The 17,961-nt window shown below is 39.6% G+C and overlaps 1 protein-coding gene across 1 annotated transcript in view; it reads right to left on the minus strand.

Annotated features, from left to right (window-relative positions):
* Positions 1-3,264: 3,264 nt before the first annotated feature.
* Positions 3,265-17,961, minus strand: part of RGS22 (regulator of G protein signaling 22) — a 78,007-nt gene continuing 63,310 nt past the window's right edge. The window contains exons 23-27 of the mRNA XM_089518383.1: positions 13,107-13,256; positions 10,879-11,010; positions 10,350-10,458; positions 7,201-7,326; positions 3,265-5,045 (exon numbers count right to left, since the gene is read on the minus strand). Coding sequence (XP_089374509.1) covers positions 5,029-5,045; positions 7,201-7,326; positions 10,350-10,458; positions 10,879-11,010; positions 13,107-13,256 — 534 coding nt within the window. The 3' untranslated portion in view covers positions 3,265-5,028. The remainder of the gene's footprint in view (positions 5,046-7,200; positions 7,327-10,349; positions 10,459-10,878; positions 11,011-13,106; positions 13,257-17,961) is intronic.

Consider the following 17,961-nt stretch of genomic DNA (forward strand, 5'->3'; position numbering starts at 1 on the left):
ACAAATCACTATGCCACGCTGGTTCTAGGTAAGTTTAAACAGCTGTGAAAATTGGTCCTACTCAAAGTGGTGTGTGGACCGGTGCTGGTCAACAACTGTTGGCTGCCGGTCTGCATTTATTATCTAGGAAATAAAGAACCAGTTATAACATAACATAAATATGGTGCTGTGCTGGCGCACATGGAAAAAATAACCGCTGTCAGTCTCACACATCAAATGGCTTAAGAAGCACTGATGTATAATAATTTAATTGCAAAGCAGAAATAAGCTCCCCAGCTGCTTCTGCATTCCTGATATGTGAAAGCAAGACAATGAATAAACAAAACAAACAAACAAACAGTTTGCCAACTCCAATGAAAAAAGCAAATACCCTGAGCACATGTAATTTCACTTCTTAATCTCACCTAAATCATGTCTGTATCATGAAATGACTACATGATCTTTTGTAAGTACTTAGAAACGTCACTTGTTAATTTAAATTTGTTAAGCAATTTGTTACAAAGCCACACAAACACAAATTTATTACTATTCAGCTATTTATTTTTAATCCTCAGGTAATTCATTACACTGCTCATTGCTATTATGCTGTTGTTTTAAAAAAAGGAATGACACAAGAACAAAGTGGGGAGAAGCCTCAAAAGTATCCTTTAAAATTAATTAGAAACTTGAAAGTGTTAAATTGTCACACACACACACACACTTACCTGCCTGCTTTTGACATTGCTTTATCCACTGTTACTATTAAAATCTAATATATCCTTGTGTGTCCCTCCACCCCACCTACAAAAAAAGCTCAGATATGGTCCAAAAGCACACTGCAGAAATTATCCCGTTTGAGACCGCTTTAACTGCCCTGACTCAGTACTAGGGAATCCTGGGAATTGTTGTTTATTGTAACATCAGAGCTCTCTGACAAGGAAGGCTAAATGTCTCACAAAACTACAGTTCCCAGAATTCCCTAGCTTTGAGCCAGGGCATTTAGAGATAATCCAAATTTAATCAAACTGGATTATTTCTGTAGTGTGTTTTGGACTAAAGTCGCTATTATCTCTTTAAATCCAAATTCTAAATAAAAGGGATTGTTTCTGCTTCCTGAGTGGTTTTAACAGCTCAGGCATCCATAAAGACCATCTCTTTGCTCCATTATTTGCCTTTGACATTAAGATTTAAGATTTCTAAGATTTGGTGAGGAGCTGTATGTTAAACAATACCACATACAGTACAGTATTTAGAATCGTAGAGTTGGAAGAGACCACAAGGGCCATCCAGTCCAACCCCCTGCCATGCAGGAAATCTAAATCAAAACATCCCGACAGATGTCCATCCAGCCTCTGTTTAAAGACCTCCAGGGAAGGAGACTCCACTACACTCCGAGGGAGTTTGTTCCACTGTCGAACAGCCCTTACTGTCAGGAAGTTCCTCCTAATGTTGAGGTGGGATCTCTTTTCCTGGAACTTGCATCCATTACTCCATGTCCTAGTCTCTGGAGCAGCAGAAAACAAGCTTGCTCCCTCCTCAAATCCCTTCAAATATTTAAACAGGGCTATCATATCATCCCTTAACCTTCGCTTCTCCAGGCTAAACATCCCCAGCTTCCTGAGTCTTTCCTCATAGGGCATGGTTTCCAGACCCTTCATCATTTTAGTCTCCCTCCTTTGGACATGCTCCAGTTTCTCAATGTCCTTTTTGAATTGTGGTGCCCAGAACTGGTCACAATATTCCAGGTGGGGCCTGACCAAAGCAGAATAGAGTGGCACTATTACTTCCCTTGATCTAGAGACTATACTTTTATTGATGCAGCCTAAAATCGCATTGGCATTGTTAGCTGCCGCATCGCACTGTTGACTCATGTTCAACTTGTCATCTACTTGACTCCCTCATTGCTTACCTTTGTTTACTAGAACAGAGCATATTTAGTAGTTTTCTGTTAATATAGATGGCATCTAAAATGGGGCTGCAAAACTGGAAAGGAAGGAAGGAAGGAAGGAAGGAAGGAAGGAAGGAAGGAAACCACCACACACGACTTTACACTGTGATTACGTTTGTCTTCCAAGAAGTAATAACTGCAAATTGCTTCTGCATATATTGATTGTCAAGTTGTTTTCCTTCAATAAAGCAAATAATTCAGTCCTATAGATGGCTGGAATCCTATTGGTGGTGTATGCTTGCAAAACCTGGGGTTATACAAGTGTATACATTTTATTTATTTATGTTTATGTTATGGAAGGAGGTACTCAACATTCCTCCACCAGAAAGGCAGCTTCCAAGCACTGGGGGGTTCTGCCATAGCCATTTTGTGGCTAAGAAAACCAGGGAGGTGGGTGGATAGTGTGGGAAAGACCTAATACAATATGGTATGAAATGCTCGATTCTATGCATTTTGTATATCTTTGAGCCCATACAGACAGGCCAAAATAAAGCTGCTTTGGGTCACTTTGGAGGTATGCTGTTTAAATGATGCATGCATCCTAAGAGGCCGGAAGCTGTGTCAAAGCTGTGTTCCAGTCCTTAGGACTGCAACGTAGCTTTGATGCGGCTTCCGGACTCTTAGGACGTATGCATCCTTTAAACAGCATACCTCCAAAGTGATCCAAAACAGCTTTATTTGGGCCTGTCTGTATGGGGCCATTGTAATCTGGAGATCTCAGATAGGCAACTTCTAGAGGTCCATGGACCACATACTTCTTTTCACAGGGCTGTGCCCACTTCCTGCCAGTTCCTGTCAACCAACTCTTTTTACTTTAAAAAGACCTTTACATCCTCTACAGGGTGCAGGGGGAGTTGTTGTTGTTGTTGTTGTTAATAAACACGGAGGTCAGAGGGAAAAATGCAGAAAGTTATAACTATCTTATTAACAGTGGATTTTCACAAAACAGTTCAGGGGGTCAATACAATTATCCTGGCATGATCCTAATTCAAGCTATAGGTGATAGAAATGAAAATCGTGGGGAGATGAAAAGGGCCCCGGGGGGAGGAGTTACTCAAGGGAGGTGTGAAACATGTGGGGGCCCTCCTCCTTGTCCCAAACTTTTTTTATGTATAACATCTACATATGCTTTGAGTTAAATATTGAATTTACTTAAAACTGTTCTAATTTGGACAATATTACTGTCATATAAAATGTTAAATTATGAATATGCATGAATATGCAAATGAAAATATGCACATTAAATAAACAAAATATTTTTATTCGTATACATACGATGTCCACAAGTAGATATAAAGGAATGTTTCAAGGGCAAAAGGTTTGAGTACTATTGGTTTACCTCCTTTAAAAAGCAGAATAAATAAATTAGTTTTTTGACATAAGAGCATTCTTTTTCCTTTTGGTTAGCAATAAAAAAAGGGATAAAATCTGTCAGACTCATAACTCCATTTCTATCACTTTTTTACTTACACATGGAGATTTGACCATAAATTGGATATATCAATGTCAGAATTAATTTATGAAGTAATCTGGAAAATTTAATGTTCACAAAGCCATGAGAGAAATGCAAAATTCTACCAAATCAGTAAAGCAATTCCTGTCCCTTTCTGAAAGACAAGGCATTTCCTTATACCACTTCCATCACTGCCACAGGGGAAAATGTTGTTTCACTCCATGGAATGATATAATTCTGCAAGGCTGGATAGCATTCATATGAAGTTTTATCCTATCAGATACATCTCTGGATAATAGCCTTCATATAACAAGTAAAATAAGTATGACTCAGAAGAGATCTACTGAATAAGACAAACAGAGCTGATGGTTATTAAATTTGGGGGGGGGGGGGTAATAATAGGAAAAAGAGAACTATATGAACCCACTGACTTGTGGAAAAGTTGTATAGATAATGCAGCTCAAAAGCTTGGCTACAGAGTTAGTTCATATTATTTTCCCTTGTTGTAAATATTTGATGGAAGGAGGGAAGAATGCTACCTGCAAATCTTTTCATATATGGCATTACTTCAGTTTGAGACTACTTTAACTGGAAACTGTAGTTTTGTGAGACATAGTCTTCTCTGTCAGAGACCTCTGGTGCTATAATAAACTACAATTCCTAGGATTCCCTAGCACTGAGTCAGGGCACTTAAAGCAGTTTGCAGTGTGTTTTGGAACATAGGAAGGGGCCATCTAGTCCACCTAATATCTCCAGCTAAAGCATTCCCTGCAGGTACCTATCCAGGCTCATTTTGAAGATAGCCAGAAAAAGAGATCCCACTGCCTCTCTAGGCAATTGGTTCCATTGCCAAACCATCCTTACTGTCAAGTAATGTTCAATCATAATCTATTCTCCTGTAACTTCAGACCATTAGACCTGGCTGTATCCCTCTGGGATAGCAGAGATGCCCTCTCCTCTGTGACAACCCTTGAGGTATTTAAAGAGTGCCATCATGGCACCCCTCAGTCTTCTGTTCACCAAACTGAACAAGCTGAGTTCCTACGTTTTATTCTCCATACTTCTTAGCATCCTCACTGCCCCTTTCTGAACCTGCTTCAACTTGTCTATATCCTTCTTAAAATAAGGAGCCCATAACTGAATGCAGTACTCCAGATGAGGCCTGGCCAGTGCAATCTTCAGCCTCTCCAGATATTTTGGAGTTTAGCTCCCAGAAGTCTCACCAGCATGGTCAATGATAGCCAGAGATTTTGAGAGATGATGTCCAGAGCATCTGGAGAGCCAATGGTTGAGAATCATTGACTGAAATTCTCCTCCATTTCAGGAAGAGCCTTACCTAGAAATACCAAGCCTGAACCTTTTACATGCAAAGTATGTGGTCTGTCACTGAGTTAGAACTGAGTCGTGAAAATACTTTGTGATCATGTTGTTCGATAATCACTCCTTCTCAAAGCAGAAAGCATGAAGACATAATCACAGACTAAATAAAGTTATCACTTAAATCAGTTTCTCTTCTGTTAACAATTATATTAGGAGATGGATGCCAATCTTCTTCGAGTATTAGTGAAAGCTAATAACCTGCACTAGTTTCTTTTAGCTATAGACAATTCCTATGATGGCTGCATACACAACTTCTTCATCACCTTCCTTAAAGTTTTGGAGTTCCTGTAAAAAAGAGAAAATAGAGCATTAATATAAAATAAAGTGTGACAAAGAAATTTTATCTGTGAAAAAAAAGAAAAAAGAATAATGTTTCCTACACTGATGATTTAAAATTCTATGTAAATTGTATCCTTTTTTGTTCCCTTTCATTCCTAATGTTAAAAATGCCTTCTTACCACATGTTTCTCATCTGTAAATACAGCTAGTGGGCTAGTAGTACCAGAAATAGACTTTTCAATTTTTATCATAGAGGTTTAGTAACAAAAGGTGACACCCATAATGCTCAGTAAATATGTACACTCAAAGAGCTGCCTTAAGATATGACTCGAGTCATGAATATGCTGGGTATGATTTGTCAGGATCAGTTCAAGACATTTTACTGCCTGACATAGTTGCAACTCCCTTTCAAATTCAGAAGCAGATTGGATTGGCAGCTGAATCACACTTCAGCAGTGGCAATGGCATAGGGAGCTCCATCACACCAGAAGGCAACAGGCCAGTTTAAGAGACACAGGAGGGTCTGTGTGAAATACAGCCCTGTCATGGGGGTAGGGGTGGATTAATGGCAATGAGGCTAATCAGGAATAGCAAAGGAGCTACTGATGCCCTCATCATCTGCTGCCTGAGATGATCCGTCACTCTGCTGAATGGTAGGGATGGCTTATACTGAATCAGTTGTTGTGTGCCTTCAAGTCATTTCCAACTTATGGCAACCCTAAAGTGAACCTATCATGAGGTTTCCTCGCCAAGAAGCCTTCAGAAGGGGCTTGCCTTTGCCTTTTTCTGGACTCAAAAGAGTGTGACTTGCACAAGTGGGTTTCCATGGCTGACAGTCATAGTCCAGTGCTCAGACCACTGTGCCATGCTGGCTTTCCTATACTGAACCAGGCTATTAATTTATTAAAACCAGGAGCTGGCAACTGCGGAAGGCTAGGAGAGCTGCATTAGGCCCCCAGGAGTCCTTTGAGGGCCATACAAACCCCCACACCTGCTTTTACAGAACAAAAACATTTTGGCTCCAAATGCCTACAAGGGAACATGAGGGCAATCTCACTATGTTTTGGGACCTTCCTGTGCATCTAGAGGGCATTTTGAGAGGGGAATTAAAAAAATGTTTTGCAAAATTTTGTTTTGACCCCTGGGGTCCAAGGGACCTCCCAACCTGGTGGAATTGCCATCCACATGTCCAAAGATAATTTGGAACATTTTGGAGCAAACCAAAAAAAATTACAGAAAATTTGGGGAGGGGGCTGGGAGCCATACAAACCAGCCCTGGAAGACACGCACATCCCACAGTCTGGGCTTTGCCCACCCTTGATTTGAACCAACAGCGTCAGAATTCACTGGCAATGGCACCTCAAGGTTTCAAGAAGTTTCTCCCAGCCCTATCTGGAGATGCTGAAGATAAAAACTGCAGTCCTTTGCATGCAAGAATATGTCCTTGGCCTACATGCAAAAGTATGTTCTGTGCTGTGCTGTTTTGCCTCGGTTTTCATCAACCTACACTGCATATTGATCTTGCAATGTTACATTACTGCTTGCTTTCAAGAGGGCATTTAAAATTAGAATTTTGAGTGCTGTTAAATATTTTGGCTACTGGGTGTTTCAGCTTGCTATTATTGGATTTTGTATGATTTACTTATGGAGAAATGATAGGAAAGTAATAATTTTCAGTATATTAATTATTTTCAGTAAATTAATATTATCTTGCTCTCTTACATCACTGTACAAAACAAATGAAGAATAGAAATGTATAAAATGTATACTTTGGAGGTATGTTGTTTAAATAACACATGCATCTTAAGAGGCCAGAAGGTGCGCCAAAGCTGCACTCCAGCCCTCAGGACTGGAACACAGCTTTGGCGCACCTTCTGGCCTCTTACGACATATGCATCATTTAAACAGCATAGCTCCAAAGTGACCTGAAGCAGCTTTATTTTGGCCTGTCTGTTCAGGCCCATAGTTTTTAAAACATTAGCTCTTAGGCTCAAGGTTCATTTACCTGTGAGTAAACCCCACTGAACTCTTTGGTCCTTATAGCATCATCCTATACACATTTAACTGGAATCAAGACTGCAATTTTGTTAGTAATGAGAAAACATGGTTTACTGAACAAATTCCAAACTGAAAAATTAATCAACCTCTCTGTGAAACATACTTTCATTGTCTTTAGGTGGATGTGTACGTTGTTGCTTGACAAAAGCTGAAGTGAAGGGTGTTGGGTAAACCGCTTTCTCAGGCACAGGGTGAAGATCACTCTTAAATGTGAAAATGGAGGAGACTCCTGGATTGCAAACAAATGTATATTTCAAAACTTCAAAACTGCCCAGAGCTTTCAGAGCATTAAAGCATTAAGAAAGGCAACAATTTTAGGACCAGCTCAACAGAACTGATGCTATGATATGAGTGAGACAGTAAGAAATTACAGCACAATGTAAAAAGCAGCACAAAGACTTATGAAACATCTTTCTCTTTGTAGAGACATCTTGTAGCACCTCTGTGACTAATAGAAATAAAGAAGTTGGCAGCATGAGCTTTCTTCACCCTAAGCAGCCCAAAATGAACTGAACATGACTGTGCCAGGAAGTCTAAGAAAGCTCATGCTGCTTTCTTTCAGTTAGTCTCAAAGGTGCTACAAGATCTCTCTACATACCGATTCTACAGACTAACACGTCTATATCTCTGAATTCAATCTCTCTCTTTGTGTACGTTAAACCTGCAGTACTAAAGCATTGATATGATAGCCCTGTTTAAATATTTGAAGGGATGTCATATTGAGGAGGGAGCAAGCTTGTTTTCTGCTGCTCCAGAGACTAGGACATGGAGTAATGGATGCAAGTTCCAGGAAAAGAGATCCCACCTCAACATTAGGAGGAACTTCCTGACAGTAAGGGCTGTTCGACAGTGGAACAAACTCCCTCGGAGTGTAGTGGAGTCTCCTTCCTTGGAGGTCTTCAAGCAGAGGCTGGATGGCCATCTGTTGGAGATGCTTTGATTGTGATTTCCTGCATGGCAGGGGGTTGGACTGGATGGCCCTTGCGGTCTCTTCCAACTCTATGATTCTATGATTTTATGATTCTATGATGGACTCTGGATAAAACACTGTAACAAACTGCATTTTCCTGAACCCATGCAATATACGGAACCTCTTTCTTTCAATTTTTCCTCTTTCTTGTCTCAAAAATTCAACAGATCTTGAACACTGATATAGAAGAATAAATATAAACTACAATAAAATACTGCAGGGCACAGTGCTGCTGTTTCCAGATGCTCAATTCCTTTCCATTTCTCCATCCTCCCATTTCCAATCCTGTTCACTAGCACAGTCATGTTCAGTTCATTTTGGGCTGCTTAGGGTGAAGATTTCCACAATTCTGAGTATCTCCCCCTTAAAGTTCTTTTGTAACTAGGCCAAACCTATGCAAACCAGAGCATGCTGCGTCTTCTCCTGTTATGTACAGGTGTTGCTGTTTTGACTACATAAGCAACAGTACTGACCTCTGAATACTGGACAAAGAGAAAATGATGGGATACAACAGGGGTGGAGAAATCCAAACCCTTTCAGGTACTCATGGAATCCAACTCCCATCAGCTCCAGGCAGCATGGCTAGTGATCAGAAATGATGGGGAATGTAGGGTGCATCTACACTGTGGAAATAATGTAGTTTGACACCATTGTAAGTGCTGTAGCTCCATCTTATGGGACCCTGGAATTTGCAGTTTTACAAAGCTTTTAGCCTTCTCTGCCAAAGAGTGCTGGTGCCTAACAAACTACAAATCACATGATTCTATAAAGATGGAGCCATGGCAGTCAAACTGCATTATTTCTACAGTGTAGATGAACCCATATTCTGACAACATCTGCAGACCAGCAGCTGCATCAGCCTTCGGCTACAGTGGCAATGCTGATCTTGTCAGTAAATAGGCTTACCACAGAATTCATATTTTCAGCTACATACTTATTGCAAAGTATGTTGAAATGCTTGTTGCAAAGAACCCAAGGGACCGTAGCTCCTGTCCTGAGAAATTTCAGTTCCACATAGATGCAATTTATTTAAAACATTCATATTTTACTTTGATCTATATTCAGTGGGTTCTGTTTTTTAATTACTCTTTTTTGTTTTGGAGTCATTAATCCAGAATAACAGAATTGTTCTGTTGCATTTGATAGTGTGGCCTCTAGTTCATTAATGCATATTACATACAAGTTATTGGTAGCTGGACCTTGGCAGAGGAAATATTTTAATGTCAGAGGAAAGGAAATACTCTAAAAACTCTGATTTCTACTGAAGGAAGCCTGGCTGTCTTTTTGCTTTAAGTAAAACAGTTTTACTCCAAACGCATTTGGAAATCTTCATTTGAACACTATGTCAGTCTCCTTGGAAGGATCCAGATTAAGGCTACCATCAGTTTGGCCAGACACAAGGGATTCTAGGAACTAAAGTCTAAAACATTCAAAATTACTGTGATAATGCATAGAATATTAGGTACAGTCTAAAGAGATCTGAATTCAAATCCCTAAACCAGGATGTTCACTCATTAAATGGAATCATTGCCATCTCCCATCTTAAACTATCTCAAGAGGGTGCCTGTGAGGATAAAATACAGCAGAAGAGGTGCAGGTCAAATGCAACCCCGAATTTACATGATGAGGGATAAAATGAATGGATTAAATCCAATGTTATTCCTACTTAGATTAGACCCACTGAAATCAATGTAACTTTCATTAGGTGACATACAAGTTCCAATTGTTTCAGTGGTAGTACTCTTGGGTAGGACTAGCATTGGATTTAGCACAACATGTTCTGGATGCATATTTGTAAGCTGCCCTGAAGGCTTCCTTGTTGAATTTTTATAAATCTTTACCATCTTGTGAAAAACAGAGAACAGATTTCTGTCCAACTCAAAAGCATATCCTGAAAAATGGATGGTAATATAACTTTGGGGGCACAGGTTTTGGTCACATTGTGGGTACAACCCCCCCCCCAAAAAAAGATTAAATGAAGCATTCTGGGAGGGGGGGATCCAAATAAGTTACTGTAAATATGCACTGAAGTACAGCTTTGAAAAGTTACTATTTTGCACACTACCCAGAATACCACAGCCAACTTGACCCATGGGAGTTGAAAGTACATGCAACTTTTCAGGCCTTGCATCAAAGTGATAGAGGCTATCAAAAAGTATCAAAAAGATTTTTAAAAATTGAATACTAAAGTGATGCTTACTTAGTTCAGTTAGTGAGAAAGCACTCTATAAGTGGATTCATCATAATCTTTTTCTAGCTGAACTACTCAATTAAATGCTGACCTGCATAAGCTGATGAGTTGACTGCCTTTTTCTCTAGATCTTCCTGAATCTTCAGGAGGACTCTTTCCTGCTGGAGAGCTTCCAGGTACTTTGAATAATTCCAGGAAAGCTGCAAAGGCCATTTTCAAAAATGAAACTAACATTTTATTCATTCATTTATTTGAACATTTCTATCCCACCTCATATCAGAAGAAGTTATGTTGAGGAACAATCAGAAAAACACATTTCAAGCCATTTTAATACACTTTACACAATTAGAAAACCAGTCAACATAATCAAAGAATTAGATGCGAAGTAAACACACATAATATCTTGGCATAGCAAGTTAATATCTAAATAGCTATTAGTTGACAAGCCATTTTACTTATGAAGGATGAGTAAAACTAGTTCCATAATTTGGTCAGAAAAGAGCTAAGAAAAGTTACTTTTTAAAACAACTTCAACAGCAGCATAACAATTCCAACAGCAGAGTAAACCCCTCTCATTGGTTCAAGAAGAAACTATTGTCTGTCATTTATAATTTAATCACCTGTCTGCCAAACCCAGAAAAGCTTGGCGTAGATGAAAGTTCACTTTTACTTGTTCGCCTAGATTCAAGACCTGTAGTCATAGTTGTAGCTGCTCCTGTCTTTACAGACACAGCAGATCTCTTCCTTGGGACCTAGCAATACAAAAATAAAACTTTTGCTCAATCTCAGTTTAAGGTGAATTAAAAGCACTGGGTGTCATAGGAGGATTTTTACAGCATTACTCTATGATTTATTTATCCTTACCACCATTTCTTAAGACAATCCAATGCAATTATCTCAGTACCATAATATGTTGGGCATCTAGAGTGAATACAATTTTTTTCAAAGTTGCTGTCCTTCATCTATGAATTACCTCTTCACTGAATTGCCCAAGACTAAAACCTGTGTTGGTTTATATTTATAAACAAGTCTATGAACTTTTTAGACTTCAGACAACAGGGGAACCAGAAGTTCGGTGTACACAATGTTAGCAGAGATAAGAAACAGGAGAGAATCATGAAGAAAATAGAACAGTGTTGGTTTTGTTCATTGTTTTTCCTGCTCATTTGGGGATCTTAACCACCATTTCCAAGGTGATGCACAGAGATAGGGCACTGATATAGGTGTGACAGAGAATATGCCAATCCAAAGCATGCTTCTCCTCATTCCTCCTGCAGTCTCCTTTAGTGAGGAAAGGGTTCACCTTTCCATTCTCAGCAGTTGCTGGAGATGAGGGATATCCTGCTTCATGAGCAGGTTGAAAGAAGCAAACTGCAATCATTCCCACTACAATTCCTTCTCCCTGTCCCCAGTTGCATCACTGAGGTTGGTGTCCCCAGTATGTGTGTGTGTTGGGGGGAGGCAAATGGCCTTGCCTTCCCTCCTCCCACAGCCCCAATCTGTCCTCCGAGATTACAGCTGAGAGGGATGGCACTGTGGCCCCTGGAAAGCCCATTTGGGGGTCCCCCCAGCAGTCTGTGCTGCTGAGAGGGGCAGTGCTGGGGCCCCTGGAGGGCCCATTTAGGGTCTGATGTAGCTGCTGGGTGAGTGGAAAAGGGAGGTGATTCCCTTTCTCACTCACCTAGTAGCTATGGCAGTCCCTCTGGGTATACTGCCCCACCTGGTGACACCCTCCTCTGGGGTGTCACCTGTTTTGGTCCACACACCCCTAATGATGCCTCTGCCTGTTCAAGATTATAATTTGCATGCTGGCACCTAGGGCTGGGAAATGTACATGCACTAAACATAACTGGAGCTAGTTATACAGAGTTGGGAGAAACTTGTTTAAAATCACCCCCTCCCCCCAAGATTGCCAGGTCAGGAAAACTCAATTTCAGGGCCAAAACCTGAAACCCATGTGATATTTTATAACATGAGACATTAAACATTAATGCACAAAGTACCCCCATTCAAATTAAAATAAAAAAGCAGAAAACACCAAGTCTAAGAAAGGAGGAAAATATATATGTTCAACCCTTTTTGTCCAATATGTTTGCACCCTGAAATTCTTCCTCTCGCCCTGAGAACTGGAGAAGAGGACCAGGGCCTGAGATCTGGCAACTCTATCTCCCACTCACCCACCCATATTATCCAGTAAGGAATGAGATTTCTACTGTTGTTAGAAAACCTGTAATACACTGTTTTCCCCTTCCACCAAAAGCTAGGGTCACTATCAGTTGTTAGAGCTGTGGTTCACAAACTTGTTCCCCAGTTGTTGGTGAACTAGAACGCCAAGAAGTCGGGGCTTCTGAGAGTTTCAGTCCAGCAACATAAGGGGTTACGTTTATGCTATGTTTTCTCTTGCCTTTTGCATGGGCTCCCAGCATTCCATGTGTGGGGAGCTGATGTTGTTAATTTCCATATAGAAGCATCTCTCTGCAGTGCATCAGGAAAAAGCGATCCCTTTCCTTTTCCTGACTCATGAAAGATGAATGATTTTGGGCATCACTAGAAACTGTTTTTATTTGGATTGACTAAGTTTTAGCTTGCATGTTACATTTTAGCCACATTTCAATGTACGGTTTACTTTATTTTAAAATAGTGTTGCTTGTTTCAATGGCATAGGAGGTCTGATGTCAAATGTAATAACTGAATCAGACAAGCTATGGATACAAAGACACCCCACAGTGAGGACATTGGTCTTTTCCACCACTCCCCAACATGGATGTTGCAGAATTTTCCTAAAAGTGTTTCCTTTTACAAGCCAACCTGTCTAAAGTATCTTGTGCCTCTGCTTAGCTTCTCTCACCTTTTCTTCTGCTTCTTTGGCTTTTTTCATTTTCTCTAACGTCTTCTCTCTCTGCTTGTCCAGAAGAGGCAAAATGTTCTCATCAGCCAAATTGCTTCGAAACTCACAAAATTTTGGCCAAAATTTGAAGAGCAGTGCAAAAATAGTCATCTTGAATAGAAAGAAAAGGGGAAAGTCATATTGTAAAATTTCAATACAACAGAAACAGATTGTTGTTGTTGTAGTTGTTGTTGTTGTGCCTTCAAGCCATTTCCAACTACCTAATGGGGTTTCACAGGGGTATCACGGGGTTTTCTGGGGCTGAGAGTGTGTGACTTTCCCAAGATTGCACAGTGAGTTTCCATAGCCCAGGAGGGAATCAAACCCAGGTCTTCAGAGTCCAAGTCCAATGCTCAAGCCACAACACCATGCTGGCTCATATTGTAGTCATAGTGTGAAGAGTCATATTGTAAAAACGCCATAGAAAGAGATGGTACCTTGTTGCGATTAGGGCATTTCACCACCACCACAATGAAACAAACATTTATTCTTTAGTGAACAGCACAAACTTTCACCACTACCTCCACCTTCCATACTGCCTCCTAATATTTTACTCTAGATTTGGATATGCTTCTCATCAGTATCGCTGATGAGGAACCTTCTTAAACCACAGTTTAAAAGGCTTTCCTTCTTTTCAAAATGCTATTCTAAATAACTGCTTGCATTAATAAAAACATCAAGTGTTGGCACTGGCTTGTTTTTAACATGTAGGTTTTTAAAGAAAAAATGCATCAGTATTTTTATGTTTAAACCAAATGTTACCCAGAAAATTCCACTTACACAGACAAGGAACTTCTATTAAAATTCTACTTTAGGAGAAGACAATTTTGCCTTTGGAGAACTTCTAAAAACAACATTGCTGAACTATGAGGAAATTTTTAAAGTGATATAATCTCATTGCAAGGTCTGTTTTAAACTAGGAGGAGGAAAACAATTCTGAAAGCAAAGACAGAGATTCAAAGAATGACCTCAATTAAGGCATTAACACTGTGAACCAATAAAGTGATGCATACTTTTGAAAGGAGCTTTTAGGGATGAATTTAATTCTGTGGTTCTGGAAATTATCATGAAAGAAACAGAACAGACTGAACAGCAGTTTACCTCTTATACCAAACAGCAGCTTTGGGTATGTAGGATATTCACTGAGACCCAAGACATGTGGGGGATTTTTTTAAAAAAAATGGCATCCTACCATTATGATCCATTCCCAAAGAGGGCTGTCCTGCAGCTGCTGTTTGAAGTTTTAAAAAAATCAGCATACACTGTGGAATTACGTATTTAGCAGCTATTCCTCAGAGCTCATGTTCTCTACTTCTGTCAAGATTGGCTTAGATATTGGGGCACAATGACTCTTCATCTCCCTCCGTTGGTGAGCATTTGCTAGTGAGCATTCCCTGAACATGTCAGCCACAGATGCTGGTGAAACATCAGGAATAAACTCTTCTAGAACATGGCCACATAGCCCGAAAAACTCACAAAAACATTTGTTCAGAATTTACAGATGTTATCTTTTGGACTACAACTCACAAAATACTTCAGCCACTGTAGCCACTATGGGATTCTGGGAGTTGTTATCAAAACAAGTAACATTTCCAAGCTTTAGTTTTGCCTCTCTCCCTTGCTTACTTTTTTTAATACCTCAAAATACTCTCCACTCTTCCCTTATTCTTCTCCTAGACCTGTTTGTTTACCACTATGAATTGGGCAGCTGTAATGTGATATTTGGTGTTAAGGAATGCTAGGATACCATTATACTGTAACTCCATTGCTCACAAATAGTTGTGTGAGCTGCATTGAATTCTGCCAGGATTCAATTGTTGGGAAAAAGAGGGACATAAATTAAATAAACATAGACAGACAGATACTGTAGATCCATATTGTACATTGATAGCCAACAGGTTATGTAAGCTCTGACTAATGCTTATTATGTAATGAGTGAATTGCATACCTCTCAGACTTTTGTCAATTCATATCAGCTTTTTGCCATTAAATCCTGTTATCTAGTATGATGCGAGAATGCTGTGCATTCTTAAACTTCACCAACAGTTGCCAGATTGCAGTTAAGGTTATCAGGACCCTATTGTGATTATATACCTTGCACATATGACCACATGAACAGTATAGCACATGAGGCTGGAGTCATTCTTTGCTTTTAAAACAACATTTTAACTACTGTAGTTACAACTCTATAGAGAGCACAGTATGGTATAGTGGTTAGAGCACTGGATTATGACTTTGAATTCATGCTAACCCACGGAAATCCACTGGGTGACTTTAGGCAGGTCACACTCTCTCAGCCTCAGAAGAAGGTGAAGGCAAACTTCTTCTAATCAAATATTGCCAAGAAAACACCATTATATGTTCATTTTAGGGTTGCAGTAAGTCAGAAATTACTTTAAAGCACACCTCGACAACGATGTAGAGCGTATCCTCCAACATTTCACAGATGAAAACCAGGAGATGTGTGGCCAAACAACATCAGGATGTGATCAAATTATTAATGAGGAACACATAAGCTAGGAAAGACTGCTGCAATTTGTTTTTGCCTGAACCTACTGGGAATTCTGCCCTCTCCTCTTCTCTAATTGAGTGCAAACTATTTTTGCACTTTGAAGTCTATTTGTAGCAGTTGTGGCAAGATGAAGGCAAACAGGAGAGAAAACGTGGGATAGAAAATATTAACTGCTGAATTTGGAACAGTTGAAGGGTATAGGAGAGATACCAGGCCTCTTTATTTTCTCACTCTCTGTATAATCTCTTCCAGACAAAAATAAGACTCAGAGACATCCTCTGTACATTTCTACTTGGGATGATCTGTAAGGCAAAGCTTAGAAAATTACTTTTTAAGTATAGTTCATTGTGTAACTTGTTTCAGAGCCCCTAAAGGTAAATTGTTGTGGGTAACAAAAATTTGTTAGATTGCACATTACTTTTTCAGGTCAGTGTAAAAAATTTCAAATTTCCCTCAAAATTTCCCAGTAACCCATTCCCTTAAAAATTAACAGAAAAAAGTAACTAGTAAATGTTACCCATTGCACATAAGGATGTAGCGATACTGCGATCATTACATTACTTGCAAAAGTAATTATGTCCTGAAAAAAGTAACATGTTACAGGCAAAATGTCCAAGCTATGTCCTAATTATGCATAAGGCATTACAGTGGACCCTTGTTATATGCTGGGGTTTGGCTCCATGATCCCCTGTGGATAACAAAATCAGTGGATGCTCAAGTCCCATTAAATATAATGACATAGCAAAATGGTGTCCCTTGTAAAAAATGGAAAAATCAAGGTTTGGTATTTGAAATTTATACTTTTTTTTTAACATTTTCAAACCATGGATGCTTGAATCGATGTATAAAAAATCCATGTTTACGAAGGGCCGACTGTATACTGTAACTTTAAAACCTTTATAATAATTAATCGAAATTTACAATATCCTTTGCCCTCACAAAAATAACATGTGGGTGAGCTGTGGGTGAGAGCAAACAATGTGAGCAAAATCGATTTTTCCAAATTCCATTATATAGAAGAAGCCTGAGACAAAGCGCTAATGAATTTGCCCCATGCTGATATTAGTTTATGACTAAAGGGACACTTGAATTCAGATCAACTAGTGCTCTATCCACTAATTGTACTATCCTAGTGAAAGCATCCTTTTTTTATTGGGATAAATCTTCACTCATTTCCAGACTCCATTTCTGCATTACTGTTTTTTATTTCTTCTAATGTACTGGGCCTTTATAGACCTTTTATCCAGCTCACAATCTGCCAAAATTCAGTTGTCTTCCAGATTACTAGATTTTCATGATCATGGAAAGTTTAAAAACTTTAAAAACAGAATCCCAGTTTGGAGGAAAACACAGGGAATAAATAAAGTTATTAACAACAAAAATAATATAGTTACAACTGTTGTTGAGATTTGGTAGGAATAGGAGGGACAAATGAGTGGAATGCCCTTTAAAGACAGAAGCGTAAAAGGTAATAATTATCTTTAGTTTTTTGTGGTTTTTTCGGGCAATGTGGCCATATTCTAAAGGAGTTTCTTCCTGACGTTTCGCCAGCATCTGTGGCAGGCATCTTCAGAGAATACATGCCTGAAAAAGAGTGGGTATATATATACTGTGTGACCTGGGAATGGAGGAATGATTTGCATGTGTCTTGTTCTGTTGCTAATGGCAGGCCTCAGGGTGGGAGGGTCTGCAAAGGAGGATTAGTGTCTGCTTGATTAGTGCTCATTGTCTGCTGGGAAACCCCTGACCCTGGGAGATTTCTCATTTGCATTTGTGGAGTCTTCATCTTGCTATTTTTCAGGACTGGTAGCCAAACCTTGTTTACTTTAAGGGTTTCCTCTTTCCTGTTGAAATTATCCAGATGTTTGTGGATTTCAATGGCTTCCCTGTGCATCCTGACATGGTAGTGGTTGGCATGGTCCAGAATTTCAGTGTTTTCAAACAGCATTTTATGCCCAGGATGGTTTGTGGCATGTTCTGCTACTGCTGATTTTTCTGGCTGGCCCAGTCTGCAGTGTCTCTCGTGTTCCTTGATTCTTGTTTGCACACTGCATTTGGTGGTCCCTATGTAAACTTGTCTGCAGCTGCATGGTATGCGGTAAACTCCTGCGGCTGTGAGAGGGTCTCTCTGGTCCTTGACTGAGCGAAGCATTTACTGGATTTTCTTTGTTGGTTTGTAAACCATTTGAAGGTTGTGCTTCCTCACCAGTTTCCCTATTCTGTCAGTGACTCCTTTGATGTATGGTAAAAATACCTTCCCTTTGGGTGGTTGTTTGTCTTCCCTCCTTTGGGTCTTTCTTGGCC

Source organism: Sceloporus occidentalis, unplaced genomic scaffold (assembly GCF_023333645.1).
Source record: "Sceloporus occidentalis isolate IW3139 unplaced genomic scaffold, rSceOcc1.0.p SCAF_3, whole genome shotgun sequence".
NCBI classification, from domain to species: Eukaryota; Metazoa; Chordata; class Lepidosauria; order Squamata; family Phrynosomatidae; genus Sceloporus; species Sceloporus occidentalis.